Source organism: Phalacrocorax carbo, chromosome 2 (genome assembly GCF_963921805.1).
Source record: "Phalacrocorax carbo chromosome 2, bPhaCar2.1, whole genome shotgun sequence".
NCBI classification, from domain to species: Eukaryota; Metazoa; Chordata; class Aves; order Suliformes; family Phalacrocoracidae; genus Phalacrocorax; species Phalacrocorax carbo.
Window position 1 is genome coordinate 137,749,392 of NC_087514.1, and position 14,697 is coordinate 137,764,088.

The 14,697-nt window shown below is 38.3% G+C and overlaps 1 protein-coding gene across 1 annotated transcript in view; it reads left to right on the forward strand.

Annotated features, from left to right (window-relative positions):
* Positions 1–14,697, forward strand: part of THSD7A (thrombospondin type 1 domain containing 7A) — a 300,628-nt gene that overhangs the window by 179,982 nt on the left and 105,949 nt on the right. The window contains exons 5-6 of the mRNA XM_064444530.1: positions 9,134–9,382; positions 10,936–11,117. Of these exons, the coding sequence (XP_064300600.1) occupies positions 9,134–9,382; positions 10,936–11,117 (431 nt within the window). The remainder of the gene's footprint in view (positions 1–9,133; positions 9,383–10,935; positions 11,118–14,697) is intronic.

Below are 14,697 nucleotides of genomic sequence, written 5' to 3' on the forward strand. Positions count from 1 at the left end.
GGGTCCCCCACGGGGTTACAAGTTCTGCCAGCAAACCTGCTCCAACGTGGGCTTCTCTCTCCATGGGGCCACAGGTCCTGCCAGGAGCCTGCTCTAGCATGGGCTTCCCATGGAGTCACAGCACTCTTCAGACATCTACCTGCTCTGGCGTGGGGTCTTCCACGGGCTGCAGGTGGATATCTGCTCCACCGCTAACCTCCATGGGCTGCAGGGGGACAGCCTGCCTCACCATGGTCTTCACCACGGGCTGGTGCCTGAAGCACCTCCTCCCCCTTCTTCTTCACTGACCTTGGTGTCTGCAGGGCTGTTTCTCTCACATATTCTCACTCCTTTTTCTAGCTGCTGTTGCTGTTCCCCTGTCTTAAATATGTTATCCCAGAGGCACTACCACCGTCACTGACAGGTTTGCATTGGCCAGTGGTGGGTCCATCTTGGAGCTGGCTGGCATTGGCTCCATCAGACATAGGGGAATCCACCCCTGTAGGTTCCCCTGCTACCAGAACCTGACCACGTAAGCCCAATACAGTTCCTTACAGTGTCTCATTTCTTTCAGCAATCTATTTAGATTTAAGCAAACGTTAAGCAATCTACTGACATTGTCTTTACTGAGAAAAATAATATATGCTTGTATTTAAATTCTGCTTCAATTTCTGTATTGTTTTAAGGAGCTGGGAGTTGGATCAATGTTCATTCATGGCTGTAGAATGTTTTGCAGGGACACTGTCCAGCTTAGTGGTTTGCTTTGGTGGAGTTTTTAATTGTTGGTTGTTAGGTTTTTTAAAATCACTAATTTATTTTGATTATTTTCCAAAAGCTTCCTCTAAATTTAGTTTGCCCTTCAGTCACAAATGCAGCCTCTACAAACCTGCTTCTGTGTATTTGTGTTTGTGTGTGTAATTTTGGTTTTCAAGTGCTAGACTAACATCTAGTTTTGGTGTTCTCTAAACAATTTGTCACTTTTCCAAGTCTTTCTGCAGACAAGTTTGTTTGGTCAAACGGGCCTGTGTGTCAATAGCTTTCATCCTGTGGCTGGTGGGAAAGACTGAAAACCATTTTGCTAATGGTATTTAATGATGTAATGTCTCATGAGATCAGCAAGAATTCAGGAGAGACTCTAATGGTTCCTGTTGATACAGCTGGCTGTGGGAGATGCCTGATGGTGCACAGGACATTCAAGACCAGGGAATGGTTAAATTATTCTGGTCTGAGGGAGCCCTCTGTGTTTTCTTTCATATGCTAGATAGCCTTTGCTTTTCTTCCTTAGTATTTACATGAAGCCACTCAAAAACCTGTTAAAGGATTCTGTATTTCTTTAGCATGTTTATTGTGCTTTGATCTGAAACCTTCAGGTACAGCTCACTTTTTCTGCTGAACTGATGAACCTCCTCATGTTATACTCTGTATGGGTTTCTTCCAGGCTAACTGCCTGGTTTTTGGTTGATTTCTTCACTGCTCTCAAGTTTTTACTTCATTCATTCAGTCTTGGGTGTTCAAAACATATTTTGCTGTTGGAGTTTTGCTTTGGAATACAAGCAGAGCTTGTATTTTTTTGCTGAAAATTGTGTAGCCTTCTTCAAAATGAATTACAAAGTTCCTCCCCAAAGGTGCTGGGGTTGAACTTCTCTGCAGGCAGAGTGGTTTCTGACCCCACAGGCCTTCCTGATCATGAAGCGCATGTGATATCTAATCCCTGTGACACTATATAGTATGAGAGAAGCAAGGGGAGGAAGAACATAATTTTTGTATGATGTCTGTTGAGTGCCTCTTAATTATGCCTGCTGCTCTGAGCTCTCGTGAGGATGGTAAGATATGGGGGTGTCTGCTTTCCAACCCAGGGCTGAGGGTAGTGATGCCGTGAAACTGGAGCAGCCTGGGCAGACCTGTAGGTGCATCTACTGGGAACCTTAGAGCAACAGGAGCAAAGAGCCTGTGGATGTAATCCACTACCACATCAAATACTGACCCAGGCTTGAAAGATCACAGTTTTCAATTTACAGGTAAAATTCCACTTAAGTCCTTTTCAGTCCACCTCTAACCTATGGCTTTTGTTTCCCGTGAGTGCCAAAAGTTTATGTTGGCATCAGTCTCCCTCCTGAACTGTAGCCATGTTATTAATTTCAGAACAATGGAAATCTCTGTATGTGATCAAATAGGAAATCAGCTAGAGAAAAAAAAAAATCAGAATTCCAGAAGAATGTGTACAGTGAATGAAAAGAAGGAACAATAGCTGTGAAATTTTCATTAAAGGAAACTAAAGCTGAATGTTGATAACGATGAAAAAATAGAGAAAATATGGCAAAATAGTGCGGACAAAAATTATTGAAGAGACTACTTAGCTTGCATTAACCTTGCAAATTGGGCTCTATTACTTTACATTATAGGTAAAAACAGTAAATAGCGGTTCCTGTTAAATATCAGCACTGGGTGAATGAATTGAATTTATTGTAAGGGACATGTGCCTCACTGTAGAATTTTAGATTTAAACTGCAAACCTCACACTGGAACTCTGTTACACTTGAACATGAAGACCAGCTGTATTGGGAAACGCACCAAACTGATCTTCAGAACTATGTCTCCTTAATACTTTGGATATGTGGACTCACATTTCCATTAACTTATAAATTGACCAGATAAAGTAATGTGCAGATACTTTGGGAGTCTCCTCAGAATGAATCTTGAACAGCCCTCAAATCCAGGCCAGTTTTACATCTCAAAATTGCAATTGCAGTAGAAAGGATCTGTAATTGCAGGATATAACTGGGCTCAAATAAAATGAGACTAAGTAAAAGAGAACTCTTGGACCTAACAAAAAGAGTCAAGGGGAGAGCTTATAGAAGTCTCTAAGCTCGCAAATGCTTCATAGAAAGCGAATAGAGTATGGTTATGCAAGGAAGCCAGAAAAGTAAATCAAAAGCAATTTTAAAGCAGAAATAGATATCCGCAGTTATTGGTGACTAAAAAAGGTGTGTAACTCTCTGTTTCCAGGGTGATGTAGATGCCAAAATCTTATCTGGGTTCAGAAAGCATTAAAGTACTTCATGGAGGAAAACTCTATAAAGGGCTCTTCAGTGCAGCGGTACAACTCGTGTTCAGGAAGTCTTTCAGCCACAGTTTGCTGGGAAAATGGAGGGTGTGTTGGGAAGGTGTGACTGAATACTTGCTGTCTTTCCAATTTTGCCCTCCATTTGCTACTGCCAAGGCAGGTATCAGACTGCATGGATTATTAGTTAGAACCACTCAGCCATTCTCATGCTGCTGTTTGTCTTTTCTCATTAACTCTTCTTTCTAGTTGTCTGTCCAACATAGTATGGAGGAAACATCAGCAAAATTAGAAAATGTCTTAGTTGTACAAGTAAGTTATGTACAGTTCATGGAGTAAAATGAGTCCTACTGCCTTGCTTAAAACATTTTTTTTTTCCTATTAATTCTGCATAAATTTATAAATCAGTCCTATGGTCATGCATTACCATGCATTTGGCTTTATGTATGCAGTATGCATGGCTTTATGTATTTGAAAAAATAAAAATAAAAAAAGATTATTTTTTCCTTGTTGACCTTATAGAGGAAGAAATTCCAATGGTCTCTTCCATGACTTTTCTACACAACTTAAAAGATAAATTTTGAGACTGAAATTACAGACACTCAAACAGGTCGTTGGCATATAAAATCAAGTTGCCCTGATTTTTAAAAACTGTAAAAGCATGATTCACTCTCTAATAGAAATTTAGAATACCTCAGAAAGAATTGTTTTACATCTTGAGTAATCTAATTATATCACATATTTAAAAGCTAAACTGGCAATGAAGAGACTACTTTCAACTGCACAGCTTTCTTATTTGTATACGTGTACTGTGGTGCAGTTGGCTCCAGGCTCGTGCCTCAAGCTTCATTCTCTATGTGTCTGTAGCCTTAATTATCCCATATATTACTCTGAAATCCCCAGGGGGAACCTTTCTATCCAAAGTGATATTTAGGTTTTATTTATTGCTGTAAGAGCAAAAATGAGGCTATAGAACGTGAGTAAACACAAATTCCTGACCACGCGTCTCCAAAAGAGGTTGAGCAGCAATTATGCTCTGTATTTTGCCCTTTGAACCGTCACTGCCACCTTCTTTAGTTCATTTATCTAATCTAAGTCTTTGACGTCAGGAATAAGTTTGATGTTGCCTTAATAGCAATAGGGCTCATTCATCCCCTGTGATGATTTGTTTTGCTTGGGATTGCCTTATTTTTCCTCTGTGTCATCTGTGTACTTATAAACCTTTAGTTCCCCACTATAACTATGTATTATCTGAAATGGTATTTCTCAAAGCACAGCCTCACTTCAAATTGTATAATGCCCTTTTCCCTGCTAAAAGGCAGACACTTAGAACACTGCCCTGTCAATGTATTTACTGGATTGAGAACAAGTTCCTGCAGACTTTACCTGTTACCCCTATGCTACCTCTTCTGGTATCCAGTCTGCTCTGTTGACTTAAAATAGCATTTTAATGCAACTCATGTACTTTTCTTTGAGCTTCCCAAGCAATTATCTGGCCAGAACCGTATGGCTTGATAGTGAGGACTTATTTGTGCAGTCCCTGCACTTTTTGAATTACTAACTTTGCATATAGCATATGCTTAGAGGTTACTGACAGTACACAGAGCATGGAGATATTTGATGCAGAACTCCTAGTGGTTTGGGTGGTATCATGAAATGAATGGTAACTGTCTATTTTTATCTTCTGATCTGCTACCTGCCAATTTGCTTTTTCTCCTGTGAGAAGATTCATCCAACTTTGTGTAACTAAATCAGACACATAAATCCTTCAGGAAGTGTGGTGTGTTTTACATGAAATTAAGCCTCACTCTAAATTATCTGTGGAGATCAAGTCTGTAACATTAGGTACCAAACCCAGAAGTGTAACAAAGACATTCCCAGGTTTCAATTAAGAATCAATCTATTCATTTTCCTTGATCAGACATTTAAAGGAAACGTGACAAACATTCTCAGCTAATGTATTGCATATGCTGAACTTTTTAAATGACACGTGTCTTTCGGTGTTAGTGTTTTTGTACAATACAGTATCAGTAAGTTTAATTATGCACGTCTGTCTACTTATAGTCATCTGCACTGAAAAGTATGAGAAACATGTTTCTCTTGGTGAGATAAAGTTTGAAAAACTTCTTGCAAATATTTTAAAGGTGTCAAGAGTAAAAAAAAATAAAAAAGGATAAAAAAGATCTTTGAAAAATGAGAGGAGATTGTGGAACATCAAATTCATTGTTCCCAAGTTTCCTGGGAAAGGGGGATATGTGGAGATGCAACATGGAATTAAGTGTAGATTAGTTTAGTTGCAGGTAATAGGTAAACGTGCACTTGGGACAGGGAAAGGTGGTAGTGAGGGAAAGAACTTGTAATCTGCTCTAGAAGCTACCCTATTACCTTAAAAAAAGATATTGAAGCACTTCCATAATCTTTTACTTAACTAAAGAGTTTTAACTGGGTCTTGTTTGGAGAGATTTGTGATACTGAGAGTTTAAATGTGATGCTTCCCTAGTCCCTACTTGATCTAGAGTGCAACACATCTTTTCCTGCTGCCTGCAACACGAAGGAAAACTTGATAATGGCCTTTTGCAATTAGCTCTCACAGTTTCTCTAACTTGTTCAAAGAAAACCAAGTGTTAAAAGAAGTAACATCAGCTAATTTGCTTGTCTGACACTTCTTTTGCTAATTGTAACTGTCTCTGCCCTCTCACAAAAATAATATGACAGTATGTATAACAGTGAAGAGATTGTTTGCTGGTGACTTACAATATCAGTTACTTGTCAGTATTTATATAATACTGCAAGTGGTGCATGGTTTTAATAAGCAAGCGAGAAAATAAATGGATAACTCCCTTTGACTCTTGTTTGTCTTCAAAGTAATATTCATGTTCTGGTTACAAGAACTTAAGAAATTAATTGCTTTATATTTAATTTAAAATTATTTTTATAAGTAAATATTTTAAGTGAGGCATGCTTTACCTCTATTGCTTTACTTCTATCAAGGATCATAAATAAACAATGAGGTTAGTAGCATGGTACAATTCTGTTTGGGCCCTCTTCATACCTGTATATGGAAATAATTAATAACAAACAAGATAAAATGACCATTCTGATTATATAAGCTATATCAACACAGTTTTTAACAACAAAAAAAAGAGCATGAAGTGGAAAGTAGTAGCCTGCTGAATCCATGCCACTGACCAAATAACTCTTCGCGTGAGTCCTGTGAACAAATCTAGGTCTAAATTTTCAAAAACATTTTGCATCATGATCCACAGAGGGACTTCAGTATCATGGCATTCAAGATTACAGGGATACTGAAAAGCGAGAAACTTCAGGAGGTCTTTTTGCATATGTAGCAATTACAGTTTAAGGATCTGTGAAATGAAAATTTGTTGTCTAAAGTTCTAGTAATGCCTATGTTTAATTCTTTGGGAATGATCTAGTAGCACTTGGAATGCGAAAAGTGCCTGGGACCTATAGTAATCTTTCAGGAAGTGACTATATTCTTTAAAAATTAATAAATATAATTAGTTTGCAGGGCTGGCCCTAGCCTTGAAGTGGAATTTATTGAAAGCTTTCTGTTAAAGTGGTTTTTTTCAATTATGCTTATGGGAAAACATTTTTTTTTCTCAGTACCCTGGCTCAATTTTGTAATTTTTTTTCTACTTTGTTCAGAAAATCTGTGATAAAAATTCCTTTTGAATTTAACTAGTTCAGAATATTATTTTTTTGAAATTGATAAGTGCATTAGTTTTGAGCTTGACTGCAGCTCATGGTCTCATTTCTCCTATGTATCAATCATCCTAAAGAACTTCAACCCTTTGTGTTGCAGTGGAGGTTTCCCTTATCAGGGAAGGAAACAATTTCTGGATGAAGCTGTGTAGGAATCACAGCCAGGGACAGCTTTAGGGTTCCTGACAGTCAGGGGATACAGGCAAATTGAAGGTAGCTTCAGTGAAGGATGATTATTGATTTATTTGTTTAGTAAAACAACTTCTGAGAATGAATGAAGACTTGAATGAAGTCTTTCTCATGTAAGACTTCTCCCAAGTAAGTCCTGAAGCAGATGCAAAGCCAATGGAGTATTACACATCATTAACTGATCTCTTCACTCTGCACCAAAGCTACTTGGTGGTGGCAATTTTGTTTGTGTTTCCTGGCAATATGTGTCTATAATTAAACTCATCCCCAGTCACAATATGAGTGAAGAGGTTGGTTTTGTCTGCTCTGAAAGGAGTCACATTAGGGAGGAACTTAGGAGGTGATGATATGTCATCTCTTCTCCACAAGGATTTGCAATACTGCCCATGTTAGAATCCATAAGGAATAGTTCTTCAGTCATTAAAATGTGTGTCTTTGTGGGATAAATTAGTCTATATGTTTTGTCAAAGGTACAGAAACTGCTGTATTGAATTTGACAGTACTGTAGTCATATCCCAGATGGGGCCACATGAAGGTGAAAAAAGTCCATTATTTAAGAACAATTTTCTCAAAAGCCTTGAGTGTTTTTCACCTCAAACAGGGTGTAGTTTCTGTCCTCAAGCAGAATAAATGATGTCTGTCGTGTTAGGATTCCACCCCACCACCACCTTTCACATAATAAGAACAGAAGAAATCCCCTACTGAGTAATTCCCTATGGTCTGGCAAGCCCAGTGGTGTCTCCAGCCTGTTGTCTCCTGCAGTGGTAAAGGGAGATGCTATTTAAAGACCAAGCATATGAGGCCTGGCTGCCTTTTGCAGCCTATTCCCTTTGTATTTCTCCAGTATCCAAAGTCAATATATTGGGGATGGTGGCTAGTATATCACTGCCTAGTCATTTTAATATCTGTATTTAGACCTATTGCCCACAGATTTGTCCAACCTTTTTCTGAACCTGCTGACACTGCCTGTCTCCACAACCAGGATCTGTTAGCAAGATCTAGACTTGCTCTGTCTCTTGTGTATAGAAGTACTTCATTTATTGTGTTTTTAAATCTATTAGTCTCATCAAGTATCCCTAGTTCTAGTATTAGAAATTTTGTTAATAGCAGTTCAACACAATGTTGGATATGTGGCCAGGGCAAAATCTGGTATAACCACAAAATTGTTGTAAATATTAATTTTTCTATATTATTTTGTATTCTATTAATAGGAAAAAAAAGAGCCTTTGTTGTGTTGTTTATAGGATTGGTACTGAACAGAGCGTTTCATTGTGCCATCTGCAGCGCCAATAAATCTTTTTCCTGTCTGTTTAACTACTTCAGAATCCAGAATTTATTCCAAAACAAACATGATAAATATATTTATGTTGTAATTATAATTAAGGAGTTAAAGTTATGATCACTTTAATTGTAGTTTATTTTCTCTATTCCTCATTTTCCTATTGTGAATCAAACTTTAAAGTAGAAATGTTAGTTTCTAGTTAGAATATAAAGTTTAAAAATACAGATGCATTTAGAGGGAGAAATCTTGCTGATAGTCAATGTAATATGTGAATGAAGCAGTCAGAGTGGAAATTAAATGAAGGCCTTTACGAGGAACAGGAAATTAAGGCTATGGGTTCACTGTAGCAGGGAAGGCTCTATTTTAAGGGAGAGATCATTCCCCTTTTAGACCATGAGGCATCACTGTGGCAATATATCAGCTGTTATCAAAGCAAATTATTAATGAGCAAGTATTCAATGAGGAGAAGATGATGTTGAGCACTTGTTTCTGTTCAAAAACATTGTATAGCTCTCTCTGTTATTGAACCTTCTCTTCCTTTTCTTTCAAAAATAAAAAATTGAGTATACCTAAAAATAAAAGATAAGTGGTGTAAAATTGATTTATTTCCCCTTTTGTACTTCCATATATGTATGAAGATTTATATTTTAATTTTGATCACCAATACGGCAATACTCACCATTTGTAACTGTAGAAAATCTTGTGTATCTGGTTTGAGCCAGGTTAACCAAAAGCCCTTTTTTTCTGACTTTTTGGGATCAAATACATGTAGACTGGTACTTAACAGCTTTACAGATGTTTACTGATATTGCATGTTGCAATGGACATCACTTTTCTGTAGGAGTTCATGACTGCCTGTGAATATGTGTGCTGAAAATTGTAATGCTCTCTTATTACAGCTTCTGCAAACAAGACAAGTTGCCCATTACATTCCAGTCCTGTGTGATCACGAAGGAGTGCCAGGTGTCCGAGTGGTCAGAATGGACCCCCTGCTCCAAAACCTGCTTTGACATGACAACGCCTAAAGGGAATCGTACAAGATCACGGACCATTAAACAGCTCCCCATCGGCAGTGAAAGTGAATGCCCACAATTAGAAGAAACAGAGCAGTGTGTTTCTCAAGGAGATGGTGTGGCACCGTGCATTACGTAAGTTGGTTCAATTCAGTTTTCCCTATACTGAAATGAAGAAATTCGGTTAAGCGTACAGGGCTGGTGGTGGAATATAATTCAAATCATTATTAAAGAAATAATAGGTTTGATTTTTTTTTTTAATCCTCTGCTTATTCAGTACTGTTCTTAAAAGCTGAAGTCTCAGATAGCTGCTATTATAGTGAAATCACTTCCTCCTCTGAATACAGGAAAAATAACAAGTATTTTTTCATGAGTATTAACTTTAAAAAGAGAATGTTTGTGTGTAGGCAGGCTCAGTCAAGACTGTGATAAATTAATTGTATTAATTTGTCAGTGGTCTTTTCTACCAGAAACATTGTTTTCTGAAGTACTTGCCTGTTTGCAGACAAAGTGCTGAGCATAGGAAAGAAGTGATAAATATCTGTGTAGCAAACAGACTTTTTCAGTAAGACTTGTATTCAGCACAGCAAAGGCAGGTGTGGGCCCCCCAAATAGAAAGTGGGAGAGGCTTACAGTGACAGTAAATAAATTAACCCTGTTTAAAGTTTAGGAGAGCAATCACTTTACAATTCAAGAGATTGCTGTAATCCTTATCAACTAATCGAGATTAATGTTAAAGTCCCAACTGTGCCTTTTCTTTATCGGACTGAGAAGAGGGTCTGGGGAAATGTCATTTGATGTTAAGCATCTTTGACTGCGGTACATATTTTTCATTTAAGAGTTTAAATGTCATCTTTCCCCATCTCCAGCCACATTAGGAAGCAGTTTGCTTGGTTTAGCCTTTAAATACTTGTTAGGTAGAGAATTCTGTGGTGTTTCTTGCAGTCTAATCCTGACTGGGGTTTTAACTGGGAATCACAGATCTTCTTTCCTGTGTGTTCACTGATTAGAAAGCTCACAGCTTCTCATCATTCATCAGTACACAGCAGGGATGCTTACTACTGCAGAGCCATCTTCCCTGTTACAGTGGAAGAGGAATTTACTGAAAGGTTTTTCTGAAGTAATAATAAAAAAATACAATTATAGTTTTATCTTGATTTTCAGGAGAAACTTCTCTCTCTCTTATAAAAGATGAAAAAGAGGCTTTTGGATTTGTTTGGGGGGGTTGGGTTGTTGTGGATTTTTCCCCACTCCTTTTCTGGCTTTTATATTTCTCATGGTGGACATTTCTCTGATATTTTGGCTTTGCTTCATATAAATTGTCCAGCTCTAAACAAATGCGGAGAGTCACGATCTTGAAAGTTAACTTATCTGAACATAGACTGTATGTCCCTGTATATCAAGTTTTTCTTCCTTCCAATAAAATATTTATATGTGCAGTATGTTTCAGGAATTCAACAGAAAAGACCTTCCTGAAAAGTAATGATTTCAAAAGTGAAAATATAGAGGAAAAGTTTCTACCCACATAAAATATCAGACTTAACACATCCCTGTGTACAAGAAATTGTGGGGCTCAGGCCTTTTAGAAAAATGAATAAAGCTATTAAGGTGTTTCAGCTTGTATAGCTTAATGCTGTGTAAAATGGCTTAATGATTTCTAAAGACCCAATTAACCAAATTTGATCCAGGTACGGTTGGCGGACCACAGAGTGGACAGAATGCCGTGTTGATCCTCTCCTTAGTCAACAGGACAAGAGGCGAGGAAATCAGACGGCGCTATGTGGAGGTGGCATTCAAACCCGGGAAGTGTACTGTGTGCAAGCTAATGAAAATCTCCTCTCCTATTTAAACACCCTCAAGGAAAAAGAAGGTAAAATTGATTCACTTGTAATTGAATTAGTGCAAAATTAGAGCACTTCAGTATTCCAGAGGCCTTTGACAGCCGTTGTCTTCTGTCATGAGTGTCTTCTTACCTTGCAGGTTGCTGTTATTTTCTAGTTCAGATAAAAATACTTAATTGCAGTAGCAGGGGTTTCATTCTCTATGCTGCAAATATTGGTTCCTAGCTACAAATTACTATTTCTTAATATCACCAAAAAATATTGTCTTATTTGAAGGATGTCTTGCAATAAAAAAGAGCATGAGAAGGTGGGTCAGAAGTCCTAGATTCCATTCCTTCGTCTACTGTAAATTTCCTGTGTGTCCTTCAGCTGGGTGATGAACCTGTGTGGTTTGATGTGCAGAAGGAATATGTCAATTCTGGCACGTAGCTCCATAAAGAAATATGTAAAAATATGACTAGATTTCATTCTCAGGGAACTGATTTTTTTTTTTTTTTTAATTTTTTTTCTTCTTTTCTTGACTTGGTCAAGTTATTAAGTCAGTTTCAGTACTTCAAGCCACTATAACGTCATGGGATTTTTTCCCTAACTGAAAGAAAGAAGATATTATTCCTTGTCACTGTTATAGCTTGTACAGCTTCTTAAGAAAAGAGAGAATAGCTTAGGAGACAAAATCTTTTATTCATTTGGTGATATACATACTTAAGAACAACACTTGTGTTATTTACGTTACTTCTGCGTACTAATGCAGCACTACAGATTTAGAAATTAGTGAATTAAGCTAATTGTTAATTAAATTTTATCCTCTTCTGTAGCTCTTTCATATGAACACACATTAATTTTAAAAAGTAAAAAATAAATAGAGCCACATACTTCAGGAAAAGCAACATCATTATACACGTTGTGTGTAATACAACTTTAGACCAGAGCTGACCAAACTTCAGGCTAGTGAGGTTTCTGCTGTGTGTTAAAGGTACTCTCAAACTTGCCATGGAGATAGAGTTTGTGGGGAATATTAATGCCAACATCCATTTCAGCATGACTGCTCAGACCAGTAGGGTGTGACTTATGTGCTCCATGGGCTCCACATCTGTATTTATTAAAGAAGCAGCTTTCAAGCCTCTTCGTTTAATGCAAATCAGCTTCCGCCCAAGGGCTTTTAGCAAATCACCTCTGCCGTACAAAGTTTAGATACCCCTGCCCTTAGAGTAAAGGAGTAAAACCTCCCAGCTAGGAGAGGTAACAATAAAATCATCAGCAGCTTACTGTTCAGAATGATGATTAGGATTTTGGTAGTCTGTGAAGTCTTGCCGGCTTAGGCGGGTGTGAAATCTGCCCTTATCAGAGTGTGACAGGAATACGCGGAGCCCATCAGGAGGTAATCTCTGCAGGCCTCAGAAAGCTGATTAAAATGTAACTAGTCTTTGGATGCATAAACATGAGAACAAATTTTCAAGAGCTCAAACTAGGGGTGAAGTGGGTCTTAGTTTAAAAAGGAGCTCTGGGGTGTTTCCATATTAGGGGACAGATTTTCAGAAGAGCTACTTCTCCATTCATCCTCCCTCTCTCTCCCCTCCCATCTTGGATTCACTGTGGGCAAGAGCTGCTCTCCAGGCCCTCCTAGGAACAAGCAAATCAGTGCCTCTAAAAACAATACCATTTGAAAACTATGAGTAATTTAAGGATGAGAAAAAGCTGGGGGAGACACCTACCAGTTTTAGCTGTGGGGAAACGCCCTTATTTCAGTGCAGTCTACTGTTGGTTGTAGTGAATGCTGTCTCGGTGGGGCTGCTTTGAAGACCTCCATTCTCATATACTCACGGTGGCGTTTCCCTGTTATTTCAGAAAGTCAGTCACAGAGCAAGTCGAAGGCTAGTGCTGCACCTCTGCTATCGATCACTTTTGAAATAACAGGTAGGTAATTAAGGCCTCCGACCTGGCCTTTCAATCAAAAGCATGCAAAGGAAGCAACGTCCCTTTCGGGGGTACTACATTGGCTGTATGTGTATAATTAACATATTTATATAGCTCTGAAATAGTTTAATGGATTTGTGCATTCTCAGGAAATTTCAGATAAGTTTGAAAGTGACAGGCCTGAACTCAAACTAAGGAATTTCATGAGCCAGCTAGGATGCCAGGACAGTTCCCTGCTCCGCTCCTGAACTGTTTTAGCAAGTGACTGATTTTCCTCTCTATTCTGAGCACCGGGACTTGCTTCCCTGCGTTCAGCACAGCTGCTATTTCCAGTTCCTTTTGTAGATTTAAAAGACTGAATTAGGGCTCCAGTAAGAATTTGAGCTTTTAATACTTAGCTGAACCAGAATCCCTTACGGCGTTCAGATCTGTATTACCTCCTATCTGAATTCATAAATTTAGACTTGAGGAAGAAGAGGGAGTATTGGGTGTAGTAATTAGGCAGCTGACAATATTCCTGGAGGCCACTGTCATTCTTCCATTTACTTTCCATTGACTTAAATTGTTTCATCTCTATTCACCTATTTAACTGGTTTAGTCAGGAAGTTTCTCTCATGGTAAGCCTATGAGGTAGATTGTGTCATCTTCTTCCAATCACCTTTAAAACCCTCAGTGTAGAATAAGGATGGGAGGAATGTTCCTTTATGGACATAAATTTATTCTACATCTGCAAACACATACTCGTTGCCCTGTTAAACACGGAGGAACTGCTTACATGCATGGAGTTGTGCAGTTGCTTAAAGAATCAGGTCCTGAATTATCTGCTGGCTTTTGGCAACAGCATTCAGCATTGTAGAAAGCGGGGGGAAGAATATGTACTCTTTCACTGTTGGTCAGTCATAATGTGTTTTGGGCTTGGGTTTTTCTTGCTTTTTTTGAGTGAGGGCACTTTAGTTGAAGAAATTTCCTTCTGTTGTTTGCTGTGGAACCAGTGCGACAAATGACCAAGAGGAGGAATATGAAGCTGTGTCTGCTTATGCTGATGCAGCCACATAAAAATTCGCTCTCTTTGCCAGCCTAGTCGTTACTGGGCTGTTGAACATTCCTGGAGAAGAATGGGGAGGTTGAGACCTTGATAAATGTAGCAAATGCTTAAGAGCAGAACAGTGTTTTTCCTTTTCAGTTCATTTTAAAATGCAGTCATTCTGGGAGGTGTTTTACAGGGGTATAAAATATATTCAGCTACATTTTCCTAACAGTATATGATTTGAGGGCATGGTTATTGAATCTAATTTTAGTTTTTAGGTCCCTACCTCAAACCTGAAATTCATTGAAAACTGAGTCTAAGTTTTTTAGTTAGACTGAAGGAGAGAGATTATCAAAATGCATTCACTGTTCTTTCCATTTTTGGCCCCAAATTTGGTGAAATTCCACACAGAGCTTGTAGTATTACACACAGTCTAATCAGCATTCAGCATCACTGCCGAGGAGTAAAGAACAATCTTTATTGCTGCCACAAGAGAGTATGAATGGACAGAGATAAGACAAGGTTTCAAGCTGTAAATTTCTGCATCCAGCATAATCTTCTCTCAAAGCGTCTTTGCTAAACAATAAGCAGCAAAAGCTGACCTCATTCACACTTCTGTGATTCTGAAATAAATCCATTTAAATTAATGGGAGCAAGATGTTCTTAAG